The sequence below is a fragment of the Trichoderma citrinoviride genome (genome assembly GCF_003025115.1).
Source record: "Trichoderma citrinoviride strain TUCIM 6016 unplaced genomic scaffold BBK36scaffold_10, whole genome shotgun sequence".
In the NCBI taxonomy this organism is placed as follows: domain Eukaryota; kingdom Fungi; phylum Ascomycota; class Sordariomycetes; order Hypocreales; family Hypocreaceae; genus Trichoderma; species Trichoderma citrinoviride.
Genome location: NW_020194718.1, coordinates 734452 through 748772, shown reverse-complemented (window position 1 = coordinate 748772; position 14321 = coordinate 734452). Strand labels below are relative to the sequence as shown.

The 14321-nt window shown below is 51.3% G+C and overlaps 3 protein-coding genes and 1 non-coding gene across 4 annotated transcripts; 2 read left to right on the top strand and 2 right to left on the bottom strand.

The window, feature by feature from the left end:
• The first annotated feature begins 449 nt into the window (after nt 1-449).
• BBK36DRAFT_t132 lies at nt 450-554 on the top strand. The gene has a single exon. It is a non-coding gene; the product is annotated as a tRNA-Ile (tRNA).
• A 1396-nt stretch (nt 555-1950) lies between these two features.
• On the bottom strand, nt 1951-4407 carry BBK36DRAFT_1177233 (hypothetical protein; the record flags this gene model as incomplete). Its single annotated transcript, XM_024896052.1, has 3 exons — nt 1951-2698; nt 2754-4127; nt 4193-4407. The coding sequence occupies 3 exons, from the start codon at nt 4405-4407 to the stop codon at nt 1951-1953; spliced, it is 2337 nt and encodes a 778-aa protein (XP_024748043.1).
• A 6163-nt stretch (nt 4408-10570) lies between these two features.
• Nucleotides 10571-12153, bottom strand: BBK36DRAFT_56518 (hypothetical protein; the record flags this gene model as incomplete). The annotated part of the gene is made up of 2 exons (XM_024898272.1): nt 10571-11914; nt 11968-12153. 2 exons carry the CDS (start codon nt 12151-12153, stop codon nt 10571-10573), a joined length of 1530 nt encoding a protein of 509 aa, XP_024748042.1.
• Nucleotides 12154-12442: 289 nt separating this feature from the next.
• On the top strand, nt 12443-14101 carry BBK36DRAFT_1123577 (hypothetical protein; the record flags this gene model as incomplete). The annotated part of the gene is made up of 1 exon (XM_024891070.1): nt 12443-14101. The coding sequence occupies one exon, from the start codon at nt 12443-12445 to the stop codon at nt 14099-14101; it is 1659 nt and encodes a 552-aa protein (XP_024748041.1).
• Between the last annotated feature and the right edge of the window lie 220 nt (nt 14102-14321).

The window sequence follows — 14321 nt, the reverse complement described above, 5'->3', positions numbered from 1 at the left end:
ACTGCTGCCTTATATGAGAGACTGTACATCTTCCCCAACCATGAAACGCATTGACGACGATGATGAAACAAGTAGGGTAAGCGGGGAAACCAAAAAGGGAGGAGGCATCAGCCTGACCCCCAGAAGGCTGCACGATTACCACCATTGATCATGTAGAAGAAGGCCTTCCGTCAGTGCAGGCTTATCTTACATTCCAGACCACGGACGCCTTGTCTCAAGTCAAAGCACTTTTGTACAGGAATCGCCATCAAATGCAGCCCTTTCGTCGGGGGGAATCGCCAAATATAGACCCGAATTGTGACTCCATCACGTAGCCTATACTCCAACTTCCAGGCAGAACTCCAACTGTAACCCCCTCAACGGGCTCTCACAACGTCGCAAGTCCGTGCGATGTAACAACACAGCCGTCATAGTCGAGCTACCGACCGAACTTCTCCAACGAATCGAAGGCTTCCGTAGCTCAGTTGGTTAGAGCTTCGTACTAATACTTTCAAGCCTTGCGCTAAAAAGCATTGGTAATGCGAAGGTCGCAGGTTCAAGCCCTGCCGGGAGCAAAACATCCCAGTTGCCGTCGAATTCCTTATTTTTTGCTCTTTTTTCCTTTTTGCCCCAACCTCGTAAACTTTCCCAGGACACTATCAAAGATAATATGATATGTGACTACATTACCTTGTCTCGTGCACTCAAGTTGATCCAAAGAAGATCGTGACTTTACACGCCCACCGAGCTTCCCATCATCTGCCTACTCCCACTATACTGGAAGAGCTCCGCTCCTATATTAAAGGAAGTGTGGTGCCCACGTGCTCTGCTCGCCATGCTTCCACCACGTGCAATATGCCGGCATCTCCTAGTGGTAATATTCTAGAAATCAGCCGGCTCTGCCTTGCATATGCAGGAAAGACTGCCTTGAGCTAGAATGAGTACGTACCTCGAGGAGCCGCATTTCCCCAGGAGGAGTGGATAGTCTGGGGTTCTTAGCTGATCTGGTTGATATGTGAGCAAACCCCATGCCAGCAGCCCTATAGAGGATAAATATAGCCTTACCCAGTAGTCTTATCGGGTCCGGCATGAACGTACATGTACTCAGTATGAACTTGGGCGGGTCCCGGGTCCAGCAGGGGGGCAGTCTCGGAACGAGTGAGGTTCGATGCCGGCGTTGAACACAACACATGTGCGCCCAGTCATAAACCAACCTGATCTGTCGTTGCCGTTGCAGAGATGTAGTTATAGGGCTGAGCTATGATCTACCTCCCTGAAGAGGCGGCAGTTCGTTACAGTCATGATGCCAACTGAATCTAGATTGACCAATGCCCAGACCTCACAACCAACAACCGCACGTCGTTCACCTGGGTGTGCAATAGGACCACCTGACACAATTCCAAATCCTTATACTAGATTCTTTGCCCACATTATTCTATGCGGGATCAACGTCGTTCGCTTCATCACCAGAAAAGACCTGTGATGAGATATCTACTCCGGTTCCAGATGCCGGTGCCCCAGTCGATCGTGATCTCTTTGAATTTCTCCGCTGTGCAGCAGTAAGCCTTGACTACGTACACAGTACTATGCATCGAAATGGACTAAAGCAAGCCCAATATGACCTGTCGCAGGCAACCTAACAATAGATCGTCACATCTCCCCAGCGTTCCCCAGAAAATGTAACATTCAAATTCAGGGGCTGGCTGCAAGGGTGGAGCCTCGATTGTATCTCTTAACATCGTATATTATAAAGAGAACTCTAGAACAATGCAATGATAAAATCAAACAAAGGGGACCAAGGGAGTGTTCTTGGGAAAAGACAAAAGAAACAAACCACGTAAAGAAAGCATATTCCACACGCTGCCTAAGCGCATTTGCTCCAGGCGCCTCTCGCTCCAATGATCAAACGTCCGTCGAACGGCCCATGCATGCAGATTTACCAAACACTGTATGTGGAGATTGATGGAGTTTTCAGTATGCTTGACGCGGAGAACTCATGTTCTGCGAATCGGCACCGAGACTGACAATCTCCCGGGCGCCCTCGGCGGGCGTTTTAGGAGTATATTCAACGTTATACTCGGCGGGCACGGTAAATTTCGCGCTTTCCGCCTCCCATAAAATCCACTTGCCTTGTTTAGCGATTTGTCGTCCAATCCATAAAATTCTCTCTTTTCTGACGTCCACCATCGAAGCTTGTTCAAAGTACTTCTCGTCCTCCTCAACAGCCTCGCCCGCGAACCACTTGAGTGGAAAGTATTCCTCTGTGTAAATCAGCCCTCGCATGGCGTAATCTTCCGGAAGTGGCCTGTAATGATCCAGATTTTCTGCTCCGGGAAACGCCTCGCTGTCCATGCGAGGCTCAGTCTTGCATGATTGTTTCAGATAGTTGAGCATCGTCGCAATGAGCTTCCAGGGGTACTTTTGTTCAATGTGCTTCATCGCAGAGGGGAATTTTGATAAGTGATGGATGAATACCATTTGTGTGTGAATAAAGGGCAATATATTCATATCCCCCCACCGCTGAATCACTATCTCGAGCGTTTGCACCGCCAGCGAGAGCGATTGATGAAAAGTGTCTGTCGGAACCGCTTCCGGCAAGGCGGTCTCGCCAGCAACGTCCATCTCGTCGGACCGTTTAGGGAGAATGGCGCTCTTTAACACATTGGAATCACTGCCAAAGCCAAGGAGGGAGCACGTAATGGAGATGCCCATATAATACCTGTAGAAGGATCAGTAACAACGAACAGCCGAAATCAGAGACCACATATGCTTACCCGGCTTCCAGCCAACCCTTGGTCATGCGGGCAATGTGTCCGTCCAAAAGGCTCAAAAACTGCCTGCAGGAAGTCCCCAGGAGATCCTTTTCTTTTCCACAGAAGAAGATTGCAAGTATGCGAACGAAAGCAAGGTCGACCGGTTCAAGCCTGGGGGGGCCCGAACTTAAAACTGGGTCAAATAAAGTCATGACGCTCTCCCTGGCGCTGAGAAACGGGATCGGGACGCACAGCGACTTAGTATAGTAATATGTCTGCTGGAGCGCGTTGGGCCGAGCGAGAATAGCCAAGTGGTGATAAAGCCGGCCCGTCGTGGGAAGCTTGTCCGACGCCTTTGAATACCAGTATCGAGAAACGGCCGTCCAAGTTTCGCGGTCTCTAATATCATCATCCTCGATAGCCATGCGATATCTGCCCAGGTCTCCAAGGCACTCGATCCACGTATCTTCAAAGGCCGGTACAGTCTCGTATAAAAGAGCCATCATGCTGTAGGCGATGTAGATGAAAGTGAGCATGTGTTCGAGAGACAGAGGCAATCTATGTCTGAGGAGCTCGAGAAATGAGTGGATTCCATGGCGCCACATGCGCGCAGGCATGGCATACTTGGATGCCAGCCGTCGAAGCGCCGGACTGGCAGACGGATGCTGACTCGCCAGAAAAAAATCGTGATGCTCATGCAGCAGTGTGCGGTGAAGAGCAATGAGAGCCTGCCACTGCTCGTTGTTGAGCTGCTGCGGCGAGTCTTTATTCGCTGACTGGGCGTTGTCGACTTCAATACATTTGCTTTCAACCATCACAAGCCCGGCATAGATGCCCTTGACCTCGGCGACGAGCTGCTCTTGGGAAATGGGCCTGGTCTCCGGCTGGCGAATCATCTGGGTCACAGACGGGTCCTCTTCCCAAACATCTTCTGCGTCGGCCTGGGCGGACGGGCCCGGCTCAGGATCAGGCTGCTCCATTTCATGCTGGGCTACTCTCGCGCGCGGCGGCTGCCTAGACCGCTGACCCGACCGCTGACCCGACCGCTGACCGGATGCTGGAGGCGCGGCTTGAGCAGGTCTCGGGAGGTCACCAGTGACAGGGCTCCAGAGCTGCCGAGTGCTCGAGCCCTTTGTTCCGCGGTCGAACTCTTTGGCGCTGTCAACCTGCTGCCTCCCACGCCCACGCCTGTTGGGTGTTGCGGAGGGCGGGGGACTACTACTCGGGGAGCAAAGCTTCTTATTGCGAGATTCAGTATCAGAGCCCTCATTGTTGTTGGGCTGCAGTCGACCAGCATTCTGTGGGTCGTCTGGAAGGTCAAGGGCGGCTGTTCCTCCCGACCTTTTCCTTGACCGTCTGGCTTGGTCATTATCTGTGGCAGATGTAGGCTGGCTTCTGTGTCGGAGGTTAATGGGTGACATGGCCCTATGCAGTCAGACGTCATAGCGAAGGAGACTCACTGCGCCTTGGCAGAGCCAAGCTTCATTTTCTGGAACGCTTCCAGAATGGCCTTCTCCTCGGTGGGATGCTTGGCCGCGCTGTCCTGAACATGGTTCTTGAAGCCATCGAGGGTTGGTGGCTTGACGTCCTTTTGGCAGATGGGGCAACTGAACTGGCGGGAGTTGCGGAGGTAGTTGACAAAGATCTTGGAGATATCAGGTTGGACCGAAGACATGATGTGGCGGAGCTGAGAGATGTATGTACTACTTGGTATTTGTGCTGACTTGTGATAAGCTGAAGGTAGCTGCAGATGTTGGGGGCTAGCCGGAGCCAGTGTGTGCAATAAGGCTGATGAGTTGAGTGGATTTTGACGGGACACAGGGCTGGCACGAGGCTTCAGTAACCAGTCAGGCGCGCAAAACCGGATCGGATCTAGTACTGCTTGAGCCGTTAGCTGAGGGCATTCCGAAGATGCAGCAAGGGCGGTGATTCGGGCGCGGCCTAGCGGTGCTGGAGATGCCGCAGAAGGGTTTGAATGAAATCGTGAAGCTCTTTGTGAGAGTCTGGAAGGAGTAAAGCTGGTGGATGTATGTTGCTTAATAAGTGCAGCCTTCCAAGGTTTCTTCCGGGTGGCTGCTGCAGCTGCAAGCAACCTCGCAGGGGCCCGCCTAAGCCCAAGCGTGGTGGCTTGCAGGGGGGTAGGGATTGGATATTTCAGTGGGGCACTGGGGCGCGAACCAGTGTGCCTTTTTTGAGGCTCAACAACATGGGGACTTTTAAGGGTCCGCTTACCACCACCGACGTGATCTGGAGCCGCAGATGCAGTTTTTATTATAGAGACCGATGTGCTCCGACTACAATGCTTGGGAGCTGTAATCAGAGAGACAATAACGATGCCGAGGATGATAAAGAAAAGAGTAGGTGTGTAAAAAATATTCTTGAACAGTCATGAAGTCCAACGGCAAAGTGTGCAATGTGTCTCTGTGTCTGGCTGCAGCATCTCTTTGTAGAGGGAGAAGCAAACGAGTGCAGATGAGAGTGATGGATCGCATCAGGAAAAGAGGAAGGGGAAGCCCTTTTAAACACTTCCAGGTTAGATACACCAGGGAAGCAATCAACTGGCCGCGGCGAACTACGAGGTGAGTGCCTGGGTAATTACTACCTAGTATGAACGTAAGGTATGTAATTTTTTTTTTCTGATGGGTCGCAAACAACATAAGGTACCTCGTTTGGGTAACCAACTTCAGCCCCGCCTTCACTTAAGTACCTCAAGGGAGTGTAGGGCACATGTACATAAGGCTGCAGGCATCATGAAGGCTCCCGATACATAAGTTACCTAGCTGAACTTGTAGGAGCTTCGGGTTGGGGGCTACGATTTCATCTTGAAAGAGCCTCAGTTACCCGTAAGGTAGGTAGGTATAGGTTGCACAGTGCTACAATCATGACATCAGCTACTAGGTACCTAAGCGACAAGGCCGTGCTATCCAGTGACTGGGGCATGCTGATGGTCAGGATCATTAACATCCCATGCTCACGAAGAGGAGTCAATACTTGCAAGCGCATGTATAAAGAGAAGACGGATTCTTTACCTCACCGAGTACGACTATTATGACATTCTGTCCTAGGCACCAAGCCCACCATCAAACGAGCTGCCAATCTCAATCAGAATCCCACGATGCCTTACTTTTATGTATACCTTCAATGTTCCTAAAGCTCAGTGCTTTATTTACACCCCATGGGGAGAGGGCTGTCACCTCTGCAGTCCTGATCGGGACCCATATAGCTGCCTTGCCGCGTCCAACGTCCACAGAGCCGCATAGTCACCTTGTTCTCACATCCTCCTTCTCGATGTGCCCCAACTGGTCGGATGGCAAAAACAGCTTCTCCAGCGGTTACGAGTACGTTCTACGCTTCACATCCAGTATAACCTTCACCACTCACCACTCTACAAACGGCAGGCTACGACGACTGCCTAGATGAAATATTGGAGCAAACATAGATTGCAGCTGACTCGATGGCCCTGATATTTTTATCCTTTTGCCCCTTGAGAGCACTCATCATATCACCCTCTTTTTCGATGAGAAATTGTTTGCCGTACATGCACAATAAGAAGCGCCCAGCCATTCACTGGAAGCCATGTCAGTAGCAATGCAATTGTTTGTCCATCTGCGCAGGGCACAATTACGGGCACAATCACGACGAAATTTTCACATGGCCCATCCACATCGGAGGCAAGAGAAAAACCAGGCTCGAATATCAACCTTGAATTGCTGTCCGAAACAGGTGCCGCATCTCACAATCGCCCTCAGCCGCACAACTCAGGTGTTACCATCGTCGTATTCGAGTCGCACGGCGTGCTACGTTAATTGCCATTCAGGTCTTAGGTAACAGGACGCCTTTCTCGTATGTGTTTTGGTGTGAATGGGCACATTGTAGCGAGAAGGGCTGCCTTGTCTTTCGATCGAAGTCGTCGTGGGGTCCGCCTCTTCGGCCGGTGATGAGTATTCGAGGGAGACTGCGACGATGCGCCGGTGAGAGGGTGAGTCGCGGAAGGGAGAGCTGCAACGGGCGCGTGCCTATGTTGCCGAAGCCTTACATCCCTTTAGAGACCCCGATGTTATTTGTCTCACACGTTCACTGGCTTGTGGTGACAGTTTCGGATGCCTTGCCTGTCCACCAAGATGCCAGCTCCAAATCCTCACCGAATTGAACTCGCCGAGTTTTCAAATTCTTTGTCGAATCATCACGAGATGGCAACACACGCTCACGGCGCAAGAACCTGAAGGGGCGCAGGCTTTGGGCTTTTGAAACTTGGGTGGTTGGTTCGGCGACAAAGAACAAGGCAGAGCGAGGCGTCTATGTTCGGTTGGATTCTAATGGTCCCCAGCTGTTCTTCAGGGTCCTATGGTCGTCCTTATAGGTTGTAAGTTAGGCAGGGGCATCAGGTGTTAGGCGGCGTTCTCTTGAAGCGAGCTAAACTGCATGTACGGTAGAATATCAAGATATTGTTGGTCGAGACAATGTGCCCGAAGACGAATGTGCTGTAAAGCCATCGTCAGCTATCAAGGATTCTAAAGAAGGAGGCATGTTGATATTGTCCTCTATTGGCTGTTTGAGCCTTCACACTTGACATGCATTCATGCCGTCTTGGGGCGAGAGAGGTGACGAAGCCCCGACTTCGCCCCCCTCCACACAGCTGCTATGCTGATCTATCATGAAGGTAACATATTCCGTGGCGAAATGGCTCGGGGTCGCCGTGAATGGATCATATCTTTCACAGGCTTCGTGAATATCAAATATCGTGGCCTTCGTCGATGCCTATGAAACTTCCCTGCCTGAGCATGTAAGGGTTCAGACCGACAAATGAGATGCAGGTAATGAAGGACACGTATGTCCAGTTATCACGTACATGATGAGCTGACATATATATTATGGAAACGTCATACTCCTCGTATATATTCTCCAACGCAGGACAACTACCCGAGTTCGTGAATATATATTGTCATTGGTGACGTATACGTTGTTGCATCGGTATGGATTTGTATCAAAGGTTTGCTGTGTTCTGTGCAAGGCCACGATAATGGATTGTACCTCTCTCCATGAACTCAAATACCCAACACCAAGTCATTCTCTACCTTAATAGTGTAATGGAGAAGAACGTAATTCAAAAATTCCGGTCTCGCATGTATGCACGTGAGATTTGCGAGCTATCAAAGGTGTCGACTGAAGTCCAATAAGACTCGGCAGTTGCATGTAAGCTAGTATGTGGACGTCTGATATCTCATACAATCAAAAGTTCACTATTCCCGGCGATTTTCGGCAGTCGAGTTGATTATAAAAGCTGTACGTGTGATTGGTTTTATGTTGCTGTTTGAAATGCATATAAAATCAGCACACAACACGTCAGATGTAGGCTCAACCGCATACGAGCGGTAAGCACCCGCACCGACCAATTATATTACATTCATTTTTTATTGATAGGTAAAGACGTCTTCGTTGTTTTCTCTTTACGGAAGTTGCAAAGGCCATTTCCAACTGCACAGCACTTCCGCGTTCTTACGCCTGCTTGCTCGTATTTTTCTTGTGAGTCCAGGCAACAGGTGGAATTGATGCCGAAATAAACTCCATCAAGCGGGTATCAGAAAAAGCGAGACTGAAAAAATAATATCCGCATACAAAATTGGAACAAGAGCATACATTTCTCTCGACACCTAACGCTGCAAAAGATGCGCGTAATTGTAGCTCTGTGTGCTGATCCCCGAATTTTAGTCTCGCTTTTTCTGATACCCGCTTGTCCATTGGGACGTATGCCTAATATAGGAACCGGAGTTTTGCAGTTCTCTTGATTGCCGATCACCTTTGCCTTCCTCGTTGATTTGCTGGCGTTCTCCGAAACTATGAACGATCGACAACAGGAGAATATTGTAGTCCAATAAAATAGCCGGGTTGGTCCAATGCTCTCATACCAATATCATATCGCCACAGCCATAAATAGACTGTTTGAACCCTTTTCGTATCTAAGAAAGATCGCCGTGCTTAACGAATCTCATCGCAAGCCTCATTATTACAACTTGGAAGAGGCAATGCATTGAACAGTTAATCAACTTGGGGAGGCTGGTTGATTGCTGCTGGGCAGCAAGTGGTGCCATTCGCCGCCTTTCTCGCTTGATCATCGAACAACTCGCCACTCTCTTCCAAGATCACGTCTATATCTGCTCATTTTTCGAGGCGTCCACGGAAAAATCATATCCGAACTCCACGATAGGTTTTGATGCTCTTTTCAAGGTGGTGTCGAAACACAGACTATATGCAGCAAGGGTATCGTTATCGTCCTCGGTAGCAAACATCATGAGGTGGCGTATCGCATATGCAGTAAAGCACCTAACAATCAATAGTCATTACTATTGAGAAGTGGCAAACCCCTTCTCAAGCAGCACTTCTCGTGAGGCAACCACTATCTGACGCGTGCCTGTTTCAGTGTCACAATAAGTACGACAGCAGCGGCAAAGCTCCCCATCTTTCAGGTATCACTCGCACACGTATGCCACCTTGGGAAACCACGAGATAGAATTCTCGGCGGAATGGTACTTGTTGCGAAACTCAGATTCAGGCAACCAACACATCTGCCTTGACATTTCTTGCATGAATATCTCTGAGGAGGCAAAAGGCAGACGAAGAGGCGCTCTTAAGGAATCTCAGCGCAAAACTGGCCCAATAAGAGGTGACCATCCAGATCCTGGAACATTGGGAGGTAGAGGCTGTAAGGCGAGAAATGAAAACTTCCAATGGATTAAATGGCTTTTGCGTACGAATAACTATCCTTGCAAGGAACGGCAAGCCTGTTAGTCAAATTAGAAGGAAAAGGAAGACAGGAATGGCTGAGGTTCGAACCCCCCCCTCAAGCCCCCCTTCTCTTATATTGATGGCTTTTGAGAGAATTTTAAGTCATTTAATTCATTGGAACCGGAGTCTCTACACTGAGTGGTGGCTTGCCATCTAATCCAGCCGCTGCAATGCAATCCTATCACTCATCCCATCACATTGTTGAATACTACTCTATACCAGACAGAGTCTATAATCTAAACGCCAATGAACACCAAAAAGTCTTCTATGACTTGGGACGCGTTTTACTTTCAGACTTGTAATTAATGCAAGGATGAGGCCTAATGGCTACGCAACAACATTCCGCCTTCCGTTGGTCTGGGGTCTCCCCCTTGCTTTGCTCGCGTGTCCTTGTGCATTGCTCGGTGAGAATGAAGAGTAGGGCACCGGAAAGAAGCAGTTCCGTTCTTGAGAACATGATATCAGACCCACGTTTTTGCCTTCATTGGAAATGCTCTGTCCTATCTTGCGTGGCTCAGTCTTTCTGGAGACACGATGCATGCAAAAGCGGACACCCGGAGGAAGAAAATCCACCTACGACCCCTGCAGGTAGTCCCAGAAAAAGCGTACATGGGAGCAGGGAAAGCAACCGGTCAGAAACGCCTCTTAATTAACCTACCTTGGGTTGCCAGAGTTCTGTAAAGGAAGAAACATCAGCAAATGCGGCTCAGATGAGTGACAGCTCAAAGATAAGACGAAGTGACGAATGCTTGCAATATGCAGTTAGGCCACACTTGTAATACCGCCAACAATTCAAAGTAGTATTTCTAATAATATCGTCAAGGCGGTCAAAAGGGTCTGCTGACTTGTTGCCTTTTCCCCTATGGTGACTTGGCATATGCATGTCCCCCTGGGTGCCATCGGGAGCAGCCGCCGCCTTTTTGTGTTTCCAGGATAGATATCGTCACCGTGCAGAAGAGATATTCTCATTCCGAGGAAGCCTGAAACCGGAAGGCTCGGTGTCTATCCGGCGATGACGATATGGAGAAGTGAATCTTCATGAAGTATTCAGCAATCTATCTGCGAAACCATTCATACTTCTCAGCTTCCTTCATCCGCTCCTCCACCCGCTGTATAGTCTCCGCATCATACAACTCTTCCACGGATTTGCCTGCCTTGAAGACTTCCTTCTCGTGCCTCGTGGCCTCTTCCTTCGTCATACACACAAGATCTCCCAGGCGGATTGTAGAGCACTTTTGCTCGTCCTTGCTACCCTCGTTAATAACCGTCATACTCGAAGTCTCCGGCTTCTTCCACCTAATCAGGACAAGCCTTGTAGGAATTCCACTCAAGATGCTGCGACCGCCATACAGCTCCTCGGTCAGGAATGCCACGTCCCCAAGCGTCAGAGGCGTCTTGAGTCCGGTAGTGTCCGGCACGAACAATCGGGCGAGCTTGTCCTCAGAGCCTTGAACATAGGTGAGGATACCTTCGTACATCTTCTCCCGCGCCTTGCCCGGGACGTACGAGATAGGGTATCCCGTGATCCTGAGGATGACGTGGTTGGCAGCCGTGAGTCCGAATATGGCGGGCATTGTCCCCAGAACTGGGAGGATTCGCACTCGAAAGTTGGCCATAACTCCGAGATCACCCACAGATCCCTTCTGGAACTCTTCTTCGGGGAGTGGCAGCAGCTCAGCTTTTCCCTCGCCAGATTGCTCAGTAGAATACACGACAGGAATGCCGCTGGTAATTCCCAGAAGCTTTAGTCGTCGTCGAGTCGCGCGGGAGAGTCCGTCGTCTTTACTTATTCCAATATCGCCAATGACAATCTTGGTAGGGTCTCCCTTGCATCCCGCCCCCATACAGCTAATCACAGGCAACTTGTTATCGTAGCAGTGCTTCAACAGGGCCACCTTTGTGTCAATGTTGTCAATGGCGTCAATGATAAAGTCTGGCTTGCGGCCACCCTCTGCCCAGGGCGCCAACATCGCTTCAGCAACGTTTTGGTCAAACTTCTCCTGTCGAAGGTCGAACTTGATCCAGGGAGCAATGGCAATGAGTCGTCGGTAAAGGCATTGAACTTTGGGGGTGCCCACATCCGCCAGAGTAGCAACAGCATGTCTGTTGAGGGAACTCAGGGTCACCTGGTCGAAATCGATGAGCCGAATCTTTGAGACTCCTGACCGAGCCAGGGCAGCAGTGCAGTGTGAACCGACGCCTCCGCAACCCACTACTATGACGAACGAGTCCCGCAGCTTCTGTAGACCCTCGGGAGTAAGGAAAACCTGGTTGCGGGCGAGTTGCTCTAGGATAAGTTCCTCGTCAAAGTCGCCAGCTTGCGCACGCCTAGCCAGGGCAATGTTTCGAGCATCTTCAGGGTCCAGTCCTGATTCTGATGAGGCCCCAAAACTGTTCAACTGTAGAAATGATAAGCTTCGAGTAATTTTGTAGACTCAAGGGCTCAACTTACCCTTCCAGAGCGGCCATTGTCGTTTGAGAAAGACGGTATTGAGCTCTTCAGTTCCGATAGACGCTCCTCTCTTTCCAAGGCTTGGTAGCCGAAGATGAGTCCAGCTACAGCGGCCCCAGAAGCAGCTGCTGTTGCCAACAGCTGAATCCGAGGATTTGAAATGGTGTCTGTTAAGAATGAAGGCATGACGGTCACATGCTGTACTTCAAAAACATTCCAAGTTCTCTTCTTCAAAAGAATCAGATACTAGACTATTTGATAGGCTCACACGCACGCAAGCAATCGGCCCACTAAAGAATTTTGTGGTGATGAGTCAGCCAGGCTTAACCCACCTTGGCCGGTGAGGTCAGACAAAAATGATGCTCCAAGACTCGATTGTCGCAACCCTCAATAAGGCTGAGAAGAACCAATCTCTCTGCCAATTGCTCCGCCTCTCCCCAGCCCGGGACTTCGGTTCCTCCAGCCCAGCGCTGCCATGGCTCCCAGATTAGTGACCCGGAGGCTCGCGCTTCATCCCGCAGGCTCTCGACCGCGATGCCTGAGAAGCTTCGCCATTCAGTCCCGCCTCACGACGACAACGAACCGCTCACGACCGATCCTCCCCTTCCTCTTCATACCCAGATCGAGCCCAAACTCAGTACGGCGCTTCACATCCGAGCGAAAGCGGTGGTGGAAACATGAGGCGAAGCTGGTCGTGCGCTACACGCTGACGCTCTGGGGAGTCGTCATCTGCGTCTTGACCATCTTCTTCGCCTTCAACGAAGAGGCCATCGAGAGAGAGTTCCCGACGCCGCCCGAATGGCACTACCTGACGAGAAAGTTCCTCCGCGACGCGAACAACTTCAAGGACCCAAAGAACGGCCACATCAACTGGGCGCGGGCGCTGGAGCTCTCGCGCGGCGTCGTCATCCGGCTGGAAGACCCCGCGGTGGACGGCCAGGATGTGGTGAAGCTATCGGACGCAGTTGATCCCCGGCTGGAGGTGCCGGGCGAGTTCATCGCATGCGACATCTCGGCCAAGTCGGAGGAGTGGCGCAGGGGCTACTTCGAGGCCATCATGCTCGCCGCCAAGGCCGCGGAGCACGTCGACGGCTGGCTGCGAGACACGACGCGCAACATCGTCACCCCTCCCGAGTTCGTCATTGGACCGTCGAACCCTCACCCGACCCCGATCCCGCCGGGGAACCCGTCCGCCCCGCGCGAGGAGGACTGCGAAACCGCCTACCCCTCCGCCGACAACTGGTATACCAAGATCCTGGCGACCAAGGGCCTGACCCCGCGCCAAAAGGTGCAGGCATGCCTGGAATTCGCCAGCTTCATGGAGTTCAAGAATAACACCGAAGGCGCCGACTCTCTCTACCAACTGGCCCTGGCAGAGGCAACCTCCGGCCTGGACCCCAGGAAGTTGCCCTACGACCCAATGACCTTGATCCTTAAGGAGCGTGCTGAGCCTCCCTCCTTGAACCTCCTTGACGCCCTCACAGCCACAGCCAACCATATAGCCCGCAAGGGCGACGTCACCTCCGCCCTACCAATCTACCTCTCCATCCTAAAAGCCCGCCGCTCCCTCTCCGACGATCCTCCCCGCGCAGCCACCCCCAAACGCAAACCCCAATCCTTCACCAGACAGATTCTCAGCTTCTTTGCTCCTCCTGATTACCCCCCTCCTCCCCCAGACGGCACCCAGCCTCCCTGGCGAAGCCCTTTTGAGCGCTGCCAGGAAGCCGCTCTCAACCTCTACATTGGCGAAATCCTCTACGCGACGGGCTCCAAAGACGACGGCCTAGCCTGGACAAGAGACGGCGTGGATCTGGCAGAGGAGCAGCTCCGAAGCCCGAAACTCAGCCAAGACACCGCCCGCGAGGCAAAGTCCACGTGCAGAAACTGCCTGTCCACGGGGCTGGACAACTGGTCCGTCATGGTATCGAGACTGGCAAGGGAGGAGAAGAAGAAGAAGGCGTCTGGCTCTCCGTCGTCCATGTTCTCCTTCTGGAGCGGCGGGTCGTCGCAGGACTCGGAAAGTCGCTGGGAGGCAGAGGAGGTGGTGATCCAGGACCGCATGAAGCGGACGCGGGAGCTGTTGGAGGATGTGCAGGCACCAAAGCCGGGCATTGTGTCCTTCTTTAAGGTATAATTGCTTTCATTCACTATTGTGCTGGCTACCATGGGGTTATGAGGTTGGTTATTCATTGCCGCAAATGTATCAAAATGTGCTGTCCGATAAAAGGACTTGCAGAATGTCATGTATTATTATTATTATTCATTGGAAATGGCAAATAATTGCTTCCCATCATATCTCAAGTTCACTTCCAAGAGGATGTAGACCTCAGCGTATGTCTGCCAAAGCACGGAAG